Here is a 12,116-nt window from a genome sequence, read left to right as displayed (position 1 = left end):
CTGTTCCTACTCATACCAGAATGCTAGGTGACATCTAATTTGGCATAAGGTCTTACTGAGTTTTACATCAAATTTTTAAACTAAAACTCTTATGATAATGTGAGAAAATATTGGTTTTCCTGCAGAAACTTGTACTACCTTCATGGGATGGTAGAGAAGCAGCTAGGTTAATGAGAAAGCCATTACTTTAAAGTGATACTTTCCAATCTGGTAACCTGTACTCAGGTATTAATAGGAATTGCCCTGATGTCCTCAGTAAAGTGATCTGTTAAAATATTTTCCAAACTTCTTTGAAAGTGGAATCTTCTTTGTAGTATGCCTATTATCATCCTTTGGAGAAAGGGAAAAACAGTTTTATACCATTTCTCTGATTTGTTGCCTGTTCAAAAGTTAAGGGCACAGAATGGTGCAAAGAAGAAAATTCCTCTTAAACACAAAGTAAAGGCAATCTGCTGGTTCTTTGGTTATTCTAGCACTCCCACAGGACTAAGTCAGGTAAACACTACAGACTGACCAGTAGCCTGAGCATGGCCAAGCTCTGTGCCTACAATTTAAAAACTTTGTTTACTTATCAATCCTATCTAGTGTGACAATCAGAAAAGAACAGATCAGTTATCCTTATTAGGGATAAATGCCATTTTAAGAGAGGTGGTAGAAAATGGGATTTTAAGAGAAAACCTCTGGGATACCTGGCTGGCTCAGTTGGTAGTATATGTGACACTCGTGATTTTGGGGTTGTGAGTTTGAGCCCCCTGTTAAGTGTAGAGATTACTTAAAAATAAAATCTTAAGGGGCACCTAGTTGGCTCTGTCAGTTAAGCTTCCAACTTGGGCTTAGGTCATGATCTTACAGTTCAGGAGTTTAAGCCCCATGTCGGGCTCTGTGCTGATAGTTCAGAGCCTTGAGCCTGCTTCAGATTCTGTGTTTCCCTCTCTCTCTGCTCCTCCCCCACTCATGCTCTGTCTCTCAAAAATAAATAAACGTTAATTTTTTTTTTTTTTTTTTTTTTTTTTTAAATAAAATCTTAAGGGGTGCCTGGGTAGCTCAGTCAGTTAAACTGCCAACTCTTGATTTCAGCTCAGGTTATGCCCTGGCAGTTAATGAGACTGAGTCCCACTTTGGGGTCTGTGCTAACAGCACGGAGCCTGCTTGGGATTCTCTCTTTCCCTCTCTGCCCCCCCACCCCCTGCCCCACACTTGTGTGCACTGTCTCAAAATAAACAAACATTAAAAATTAAAAAAAAATAAAAAATCAAAATTCTTAAAAGATAAAGAGAGAGAAAAAAAAAACAACAACACTTATAAGATTTCTGCAAAGGGACACCTGGGTGGTATAGATAGGCATCTGACTTGGGCTCAGGTCATGACCTCATGGTTCGTGGGTTCAAGCCCTGCATCAGGCTCTGGGCTGACTGTGGAGGTCTGCTTGGGATTCTCTCTCTGTTCCTTCCCCACTTGCTCACATGCTCTCTCAAAATAAACTTAAAAAAAAAAAAAAATCTGCAGGCTAGTGTTGCCACATAAAGAGGAATAGAGCACAGAGAGTTGAGAGCTTGGGCCCTAGAGCCAGAAGGTTTGGGTACCTCAGCCCTCCACTTATTGGCTATATGACTAAGGCAAATTGCTTAACCTCTTTCTGCCATTTCTTCATTTGCTTTTAATTTTTTTTTTTCTTTTTTTGAGACAAAGATCATGAGTGGCAAAGGGTATCCCAAGCAGGCTCCACACTGTTAGCATAGAGCCCTACTCAGGACTCGAACCAACCGAGATCATGACCTGAGCCAAAATCAAGAGTGGGACGCCTAAATGAGCCATCCAGGTGCCCCTGCCATTTCTTCTTTTGTAAAATATGGAAAACTACCTTCTTTAGAAGTAGAGTGGTAGCTGGGATAAGACTAAAAACTGCAACTGATGACTCCTAGGGCTTTTATAAGTGTTTTGAAAAGAGTGACCAGAAAGTTTTTGATAGGAGATGGATTAAAGGAGATAAAACTACCTTCCTCACTGTGAGGTAGGCTTGGGGACAGCAATACATTCATGTCAGATCTAGAGTTGGATTCTAGTACTATGACTTAGTATTTGACCCTAAACATGTAACGTAACCCCTAAGCCTCAATTTCCTCATGGCTGTAAGTGGAGTAATACTACCTACTACATAGTATAATCTTGGAATAAAAAATAATGTATGTGAGAAAGCTGTAACAATGTCACTTGTGATCCCACAGAATAGTTTTTGAACTGGAGAAATAGGACATCTCTACTGTAGCTTATTATTCAAAGTCCAACTTAAAAGAGCCAGCAGAACTTCTGACTGTCTTTGCTCACTATCATTAAAGATCAAGACATGGTAGTTTCTTAAAAATTGAGGTAATTCAGTTCTGTGCTTTTTCCATAAAGAACTCCTAAAACCCAATAAGCAGCCCAATGGTGCTACCACTTAGCCAATTCATTTCTGGTTACCATGCCTGTGCTGGCTGGAGTGCAGCGACCTGCACATAGGTAGAATGTATTTTACCAGGATGAGCTGCAAGTACTGATTGTTTGTTTTTGAAAATCTAAAAGTAAAGAGAACTCTTGAAGTAGTCTGGCAATTATATGAAGTAGTAACTATTAACTAGAATATACCTGTGGTTATTAATACCAACGTTAGATGAACCTTACAGACAGTAGAATCCTCAAATGATAGTACAACTCAAGTCAGACGTGCCAGTTATCTAATTACTAATTAGAGGCTTATACATCTTGATGGAATTGAATCAAAATTAGACCAATACTATACAAAGCATCCAGACACTTTATAACGTTCTAAGTAACAAAAACTTCAGTTTAGCAGCCAAAGCAAGCATGAAATGAGGGGGAAAGCAGCAAGAGAGCTAACAGTTAAGTTTTTCATTATCTTTTGGAGGGGCTAATTTAAAACTAATGTGAATAAGCCTCTAAGTACTTCCTGAAGACTAAAAGTAAAAGTCACCAGAATTCTTTCACTGTGGTTAACTGCCTTCATTTAAATGGCATGCCTGCTTAAGTGTACCAATTCACTGGATTCTACTGTTCTAATCCTGCTTCCTAAAGCAGAGAATAGGAACCATGTGAACAGTAAATTTAAAAATCCAGAGGCATGCAAGTGAACATCCATTCAGCATTCTCTGCCAGCCTAGCCCACTATTTCCCTACCTACTCCACCACCCTCCATCCACCTTTATTGGCTAGTACAATACAAATTACTGATAGCTAGCCAAGTCTCAGAAATCACAGAGAAGGCCTATTTTGCAGTTAGTAAAAGCGTTAGTTTATAAGCCAGCTAAAGACTTGCTTTTGATTTAACTTGCTAAACTTATCACAATCTTCTTAAACTACCCCCATTTTCATTTAGCCCTTTCCTAATCCAAAGGCAGACGGAAAATCCTGAATGGAAGGCTGACTTTTACCCATGATTAGTGAGTCAAATCCAGAATGTACTCCACCCACTGCAGCTCTTGCATATCCCGGTTACCTTCACCCTCTTTCATCTGTTCTTCTCTCTCTTGTGTTTCTTCATTAGCAGCTATCTTAACTTTGTCTTCAGGGCATTTCTCAGTAGCCCCCTGGGCTACCTTGGTCTCAACCCCATCTCCAGCTGCCTCAGACTCTTCTGTGGACAGCTTAATCTCCTCCTGGCTAGGAACCAACTCTGCCCTGACCTTCTCCTCTAGTCCTGAGCCATCTTTTGTTTCTGTCAGTCCTTCTGCATTAGTCTGTTGTTCAACAGGAGTCTGATCTCCTGCAGCTGACAGTCCATTGACTGCACCATCCTTAGGGAGAACTGTGATCTCCTGCCCAGGCTTCTCAGAGACTTCTGACCCAGCTTTTACAGCTGAGGACTCTGCAGCCTCTACTGTCACCTCTGGTGACTCTTCAGCAGGAGGCACTTCTTGCCCTACCAGCTGCTCAAGAACAGCCTTTCCTGACTCATTTTCAGAGGCAGCTACCTGCTCCTTTGGCTCATCCCCACCCACATCCACTGGCTTGACTGTTGAATCTATAGGCTCTGCTTCTGCCTCCACTGCAGTACCCTGCTTTTCAAGAGTCATATCAGACTGCTCTTCTAAAGCTTCTTTTGGCTTCTCCTCTATGCTCACAATTACTTCTCCCTGCTTTTCTTGACCTCCTTTTTCTCTGCATTCTTCTTGGATGTTAGTTCTACAAACTGATTTTTCTTCCTCAGCATCTGGTGCTTCCTCCTCTGGTCTCTTCTCAGAAGTGACCTTGGCTTCATTCAGTCCTTCTGGTGCTGCTGTTTCTTTTGCTTCCTCAGTGGTTTCAGCTAACTGATCTGGAGTGGATTCAACTTTTTCCTGTAGTTCCTGTGCAGGCTCACTTATATCCATATCTTCTCTTCCACCCTTCTCCATTTCAGTCTCCTGCTCTTTATCAATTTCAGGCTTTACCAGAGACTGGTCTTCTGGTTTTTTTGCTTCTTCTTTTTCTCCCATGGCGTCATAAACCTGTTCTCTCAACTCTTCCCTTGCTTCCTCTACATGGTTAAAGAACATGAAGCATAAACATGTCTTCGAGTTTAGTGATAAAGGCATAAACGGAAACTAAAAATACATTCCCTTTAAACCCTCAAACAACCTGGCTTAAATTTTAGCGATGACCTAAAACTTATCTACCCCCTTGAGAAAAGCAAAGGGAAAAAGTCCCAGATAGCAGAGCAACTTATTGCAAAAGAAACCCAAGCTCCTTAAATTAGATACTCTTTTACTTGAGCATTCTGATTATCAGTTAGGTAAGAGATGCCAAGCTTTATTCTCTCCTCTGAACATTACAAACCTCCAACTGACATGTAAAACTCTAGTAGCCAAACTCTACTTAGAATTTAACATTTAATTTTCTTAGCCACAAAAAGTGTAAAGACTCCAAAACCATGACTATTAAAATCACTGAGCTGCACAGACTTTTAAAATTTTCGCATCAGAAAAATATTTAAAGTTGTTGTATATTTAAAAGTATCAATTTAACACATTTATTGGGGAAATTAAGTTTTCCTCTTACAAAAGCCTGCTGTCAGTTTCAGTAATTGGCTACCTCCACTGTAGTCTCCACTAGATGCAGGTTATTTACCCCCTAGCAACTTAGGGAGAGACCATCCAGGATAGGGAGAGCCTTACTTCCATCATCTGTACACAAGAAATATACGTCGCATCTTCTGAATGTCACATGCAACTCCACATACCATCTATGTTATCATTATTTTCTACCAGAGATTCGTCTTCTGTTTTTTCTCCTTCCTCCTCTTCCACATGCACACCTTCCAGGGCATTTCCCAACACACCATTCTCCATTCTAGGAGAACAAAAGGAGAAAACACCAGAGGTATGATGGATAGAACTAACAGTTTTTCTAAGACAAAAATTACAGTCCTATATTATAAAAGCAACAGAAGAGCAATCAAGTGCAGGGAATATAAACTAAGTTTTCAGAGACGAAAAGCAACAATCAAAACTAATATAAATTAAGACTGTAAAAGTACTGAAAGAAAAAAGCATACCCTTCATCCAGCCACCTAAAAAATACTGATGACTCTTGTCAAAAGAACAAAATCAATAAATATATTCCCTTTACATTATAGCCATTGTATTTCCTAAACTTCGCATCCACCTGCATTTCTCTAGATGGCTTAAAAACATTCTGGCAAGACTCTGATGACAAATCATGGGAATGATCTACAAATTAGAAAACTTACCAGATTAAACAGGGCACAAATTATTTGCTAGTTTGTGTACCCTCAATAGATTCTATTCTGGTTAATAAACTTCAGTGGAAAATACACAAGTTTCCAAGAGTTTAGACTACTTATGAGTTTTATTTACTAGAGATTCTCATATGCTAATGTTTTCAAATTGTCCTTCATTCAGTCCTTGTTAAGGATGATTGTTCTGGGCTGAGAGTGCTTTTAAGGATGACTGTTTTGGGATGAGAGTGTTTTTAAAAGTTCTCTCTATACTGGACTTCAATAAATTATTGACCATTCACTAATAGAAACATCTCTGCATCTAAAGAACCCAAAAGTCAAAACCCATGCATAACTTTACTCTGCTTCAAGTGCCTTTGAAAACTTCCATCAATATGTCCTGTTCCTCCTAAACCCCCAGTTCACTTAGCTCATGTGAAATCACAAAGCTAGTAAACAATCCTGGCAAACAAAGAAACCTTAAGTTTTTAAAGAGACCATCATAATGTTACACAAAACACCCTACTTAAAAACTGTGGCTTAAAAGACATACCTTGCCAACTCCAGAAGTGATTTCCCATAGAAAAAGAAGGCTTCTCCACACTCATTAGCGGTCTCTCCATACTTCTTACCTCTACAAAGAGAAGAAACATCTAAGACCTGAATTAACATCTAGTCTAAAACATTCATTTCTAGTTCTTTAAACTCCAAAATGACATTTCTTCAGGAACACATCTCTCTAGGAAACCAATATTCCCCTCCTCTTGCTTTCAAGTCAAGGTCAAAGGGTTATTGCCTGGTCTCTCTACATATACATTCCAATTAACATCAATTTGCTACGGTTAGAGTATATAATCTTAAGAGACAAACTACATTAAATAGATATTTCTCCTGCTAGAAGATGGGTGTCAGTATAGGCCAGAATAGTTAAAGGACCTTTAGCTGGAACCTAAAAGACGAATAAAATATATGGAAAGACATCATGTTATAGAGGGTAAGACTCTCTGGAGTCAGACTGTCTGGGTTCAAATCACATCTCTAAACTTTAGCTGTATAACCTTAGACTCACAGTGCCTTAATGTAGAAATGTTAAGAACTGCTCAAAGATCTAAGAATTGAATTAATGTATACAAAAGTACGATGCTTAGACATACAGACAGCACTATATGTAAGTTTTAGCTATTAATCTCTAGACAGGGTGGCTCAGATCGTTAAGCATCCAACTCCTGATTTCGGCACAGGTCATCATCTCCTCATTGCGGAATGAAGCCCCATGTTGGGCTCCATGCTGATCCTGGACCCTGCTTGGAATTCTGTCTCTCCCTCTTTGCCCCTCCCCCCATTCTCAAAGTGAATAAACAAGCATTAAAAAAAAGCAAAAAAAAAAAAAGGGGGGGGGGCGCCTGGGTGGCATAGTCGGTTAAGCGTCCGACTTCAGCCAGGTCACGATCTCGCGGTCTGTGAGTTCGAGCCCCGCGTCAGGCTCTGGGCTGATGGCTCAGAGCTTGGAGCCTGCTTCCGATTCTGTGTCTCCCTCTCTCTCTGCCCCTCCCCTGTTCATGCTCTCTCTCTCTCTGTCCCAAAAAAAAAAAGTTGAAAAAAAAAAGTTGAAAAAAAAAAAGCAAAAAAAAAAAAAGGAATTAGACACAATATTAATGCAGACATCTAGGAATAAGATTCTGCTCTATTGGGAGAAGTAGTGGGGTTGAGACAAGAATGGACTGATACGACCCTGACTGAATAAGACAGAGGCTTTTAATCACTGTGAGCCTGAAACCCAGTTTTATTATAAGGATTTCTATTATAAGGAGGATTTCTTCAACTCAACTCCATATAACTACTCAACTCATCAGGGAACATGACTAACTTCAACTGCTACTGGTAACAGGATGTTACCTATATTGAGAAACTAGCTCAAACCAGGTCATAGGCTGAAAGGCTATTGCTTGAAGATTCAACTTAAATTTCTTCTCTTCCAGTTCCACGGATACATAAACTCTTTGGTTAAAATAAATCACTTCTGAGGCACTAAATAAAGCTAATCTGCTTCCTCATGATGCAGATATATATGGCCACCTAGTGGTAGCTGCCAACTTCCAGATAGTTGCAACAGAGAATAAAGGTGCTAGCAATATGAAAACTTCTGCACTTATATCAGCATTAGTGGTAGGGTGGCCGTTATGGCTTACCTGGGACTTTTTTTTTTTTTTTTAAGAGAGAAAAGAAAGCACTTGAGCAGGTGGGGGGGGGGGGTGGGGAGGGAGGGAGGGAATCTTAAACAGGCTCCATGCTCCAAGCCTGAGGGGGGGGGGGGGGGAGGGGCGGGGCTCAATCCCACCCTGGGATCATGACCTGATCTAAAATCACAAGTTGGTTGCTCAATTGAATTACCCACCCAGGAGCCCCTACGGCTTGCTCGGGACTTTGAGGAGTTTCCCCAGACACAGAACTTCCAATGTTAAATTAGAAAAGTCCCAGAACAGGGGCGCCTGGGTGGCTCAGCTGGTTGGTCGTCCAACTTCAGCTCATGATCTTGCGGCTTGTGGGCTCAAGCCCCGCATCAGGCTCTGTGCTGACAGCTCAGAGCCTGGAGCCTGCTTCGGATTCTGTGTATCTCTCTAGCTCTGCCCCTCCCCCACTCATGTTCAGGCACTTGCGCACTCTCTCCCTCTCTCAAGAATAAATAAAATATTAAAAAATAAAAAATTTAGAAAAGTCCCAGAACAAAGCAGGACAGGTTGGCCACCCTAATCAGTGGTGGTTGTAAAACAAATTACCTTACTCAGGAAAAGCAAAGACCAAAATGCTCAGTGATATGTAAGTCTCATCATTAGTTACAGGAATAAACTTGTACATGAAAAATATCCAATCTTTTAAAATTCTTTCCCCCACAAGACAACCATATATATACATATATATACACATACATATATATTTGTATATATATATGTATTTATATGTATTTGAGCAGAGAGAGAGGGAGAGAGAATCCTAAGCATGCTCCCCACTGACAGTGCAGAGCTCAATGCAGGTTCAGACCCCAAAACCATGAAATCATGACCTGAGCCAAAATCAAGAGTCAGACGCTTAACCGACTCAGCCATCCAGGCACCAGAAGACAACCTTTTAACGAACAAAATATAGCACATCATATCAAAACACAGTACTTACAAAAGACTAGCTGCTTCCTGGAATGCATTGACAGCTGCTGGAATATCCCCCATCACCAGATGTTTCTGTCCTAAACCCAACAGTTTCTTAGCTTCATTATCCACATCCAAACTGCAAGAAAAAAGTTTTTCAAGTGTCAAATACTGTTTAAAACCTACATTTTTTGGAATACCTGCTATGTATTTTTTTAATTTTTACTTTAGAGAGAGTACAAGCAGGGAAGAAAGGCAGAGGGAAAAGAGAGAGAATCTTAAGCAAGATTCTTCACACACAGCATGGAGCCAGCATGGAGCTGGATCCCACGACCCTGGGATCATGACCTGAGACAAAATCAAGAGTCAGACAATCCACTGACTCACCCAGTGCCCTGAATACCTGCTACATTTAAACCACTATACTTTAACCTCTTTAAACCTCTGACCACTGTGGCAAGGCCTAGCTAACTCACATTTATTTACCACTATAAAATCAAAAGAAATCCTGGGACGCCTGGGTGGTTCAGTCAACTAAGCATTTAACTTCAGCTCAGGTCATGATCTCACGGTTCAAGAGTTGAAGCCCCACATGGGGCTCTCTGCTAGCAGCACAGAGCCCAGTTGGGATCCTGTCTCCCTCTCTCTCTGACCCTCTCCTGCTTGCTCTCTCTAAAAAATAAACACTAAAAAAATGAATGAATGAATGAATAAGTAAATAAATAAACAAACAAACAAACAAACGTCCAGCTTCTGTTCAAGTCATGACCTCACAGCTCAGGAGTATTCAAAGATAGGTTAACATTTGCCAGGCATGTAATGAATAAGGAGAACTAAGTAACTTACAATTTAATATTTTAATCAATGTGAAAAACCAGAAGACATCGCTGTCAGGAGGATGTCATACTTTATATATTTTTTAAATTTTTAATGTTTATTTATTTTGAAAGAGATAGAGACAAGAGCGTGAGCAGGGGAGGGGCAGAGAGAAGGAGACACAGAATACGAAGCAGGCTCCAGGATCTGAGCTGTCAGCACAGAGCCTGATGTGGGGCTTGAACCCATGAACTATGAGATCATGACCTGAGCCAAAGTCGGACACTTAACTGAGCCACCCAGGTGGCCCAAGACTATACTTTAAATTACACACAAGTATAGAGGCTTCTCTGGGTGGCTATGACCTCATGGCTCATGAGCTTCAGCCCTGTGTCGGGCTCTGTGCTGACAGCTCAGAGCCTGGAGCCTACTTCAGATTCTGTGTCTCGCTCTCTCTCTCTGCCCCTCCCCTGCTTGTGCTCTGTCTCTCTCTCTCTCTTTCTCTCTCTCTCTCAAGGGTGAATAAACATTTTAAAAAATAATAATTAAAAAAAAAATAATAATGATACTGTGGTGCCTGGGTGGCTCAGTTGGTTAAGCATCCGACTTCGGCTCAGGTCATGATCTTATGGCTTGTGGGTTCAAGCCCCACATCCAGCTCTGTCTTGACAGCTCAGAGCCTGGAACCTGCTTCAGATTCTGTCTCCTTCTCTCTGCCCCTCCCCCACTCATGCTCTGTTTCTCAAAAAATAAACATAAAAAAAATTGTTTTAATAAATAATGACACTGCCCTCAAGTTATATAGTTCTTAAGTTTATGTTCCAGAGATAAAATCTAACTGTACTCTGTAAACAATCTTACCTATCCACTTTATCTGCAGAGGTAGAGGGAGCAGGAGCATCTTCTTCAATCCTGTAATGAAACATTAAGAGGAAACAAAAATGAAGTTATTTTAAGCCTGGAAATTACATAAATTACGAAAAATATAAAGCCATAAAAAGAGGGTGCCTGGGTGGCTCAGTTGGTTAAGCATCCGGTTCTTGACTTCAGCTCAGGTCATAGCTTATAGTTCATGGGTTCAACCCCATGTTGGGCCTTATGCTGGCAGTGTGGGGCCTGCTTGGGATTCTCTCTGCCCCTCCCCCACACTCACACTCTCTCTCTCAAAATAAATTTAAAAAAATTTTTTTAAAAAGCCTTAAGAAAAGCCACCATTTATTAAATGCCTGATAGGATATTAAGATCTTAAAACCAATATTTACTTCTATTCAATCTTCACTCATTCAAATATCTGTTAAATACGTATTTGCTAGTCATGAGATACACTACAGTGATGGTCACATCCTAGCTTTAAGTTTATGATTAGGTGGATGAAAGTGAAGTATTTATTATAATGCAACATATGCATTACTGAAAAATCTCACATTCTGCTTAACTTCTCACTAAAAATAAGTTTTCTGTTCTTTAAAAAACAAAGAAGCAAAGTTTTCAAGAACATTCATTTTTTGAAAAGTTTTAATAAGTATCTTTAAAACATTTCATAGTTGTGGGGCACCTGGCTGGTTCAGTCAGTTGGGAATCCGACTGGTTCAAGTCATGATCTCATGGTTCCTGAGTTCAAGCCCTGCATCAGGCTCTGTGCGGACAGCTCAGAGCCTGGAGCCTGCTTCAGATTCTGTCTCCCTCTCTCTCTGCCCCTCCCCCACTTGCACGCACTTGCCCTCTCTCAAAAACAAACAGCATGCGCTTGCTCTCAAAATGAAACATTAAAAACTTTTTTAATTAAAAAAAAAAAAACATTTCATAGTGGCGTTTACTGAAAAGGCCTAGAAATAATGACCAACTCAGTAGCAATGAGTACCCCACCCCTAGCACCCAGACTATATGCCTAAAATCCCATTCCTCACTAAAAGGAACCAAGAGTCCATTGAGAAGTTAACAGATTCTAAGCTGGGACAGGGAAAATACAAAGGTGACTTTGGCTTTCATGCCAGAAAGCAACAAAACTATTTCTAATAACGACTTAGGAGTTCTATATACTTATGGTCATGCCAAAAGGAATTATAAAGCAAATATGGGGAATCCAGGGAAAAGCAGATGAATAGTTCTTTGTGCCATTTTTGCAACTTTTCTATAAATTTGACATGTTTCATAATAATTTACAAAAATATTACAAAAGCAGATTCAAGAGCCAGCCTGGATAAAATCCCACTGGTGAAAAGAGTCAGTGAGCACCAAAAAAACAACAGCTACAATGGATTGAAAACTTCGAATATGTTTAAATCAATGCACTCTCAACGACACAAACAAAAACAAAGAACTCATTATCTTTGAAGAATAATAGAAAACCACTGCATATCCTGAAAATTAGTAAATAAAGTGAGAGAAAAAGCTACAATACAATTGTATTTGCATTTTCTTTACAATACAGTTGTATTTAGACA

At 40.1% G+C, this 12,116-nt stretch overlaps 1 protein-coding gene across 8 annotated transcripts in view; it reads right to left on the bottom strand.

The window, feature by feature from the left end:
- NASP (nuclear autoantigenic sperm protein) overlaps positions 1-12,116 on the bottom strand; it is a 42,763-nt gene that overhangs the window by 6,387 nt on the left and 24,260 nt on the right. For 7 of the 8 annotated variants that reach the window (XM_006934695.5, XM_045035730.1, XM_019836911.3 and 4 more), the window contains 5 exons: positions 10,534-10,584; positions 8,885-8,995; positions 6,267-6,347; positions 5,216-5,325; positions 3,494-4,513 (listed from right to left, as the gene is read on the bottom strand). In XM_006934695.5, the coding sequence (XP_006934757.1) occupies positions 3,494-4,513; positions 5,216-5,325; positions 6,267-6,347; positions 8,885-8,995; positions 10,534-10,584 (1,373 nt within the window). The remainder of the gene's footprint in view (positions 1-3,493; positions 4,514-5,215; positions 5,326-6,266; positions 6,348-8,884; positions 8,996-10,533; positions 10,585-12,116) is intronic. The other variant, XM_006934699.5, reaches the window with a different exon arrangement.

This window comes from Felis catus, chromosome C1, assembly GCF_018350175.1.
Source record: "Felis catus isolate Fca126 chromosome C1, F.catus_Fca126_mat1.0, whole genome shotgun sequence".
In the NCBI taxonomy this organism is placed as follows: Eukaryota; Metazoa; Chordata; class Mammalia; order Carnivora; family Felidae; genus Felis; species Felis catus.
The sequence above is the reverse complement of the archived record's forward strand: the minus strand, read 5'-3'. Positions and strand labels throughout refer to the sequence as shown.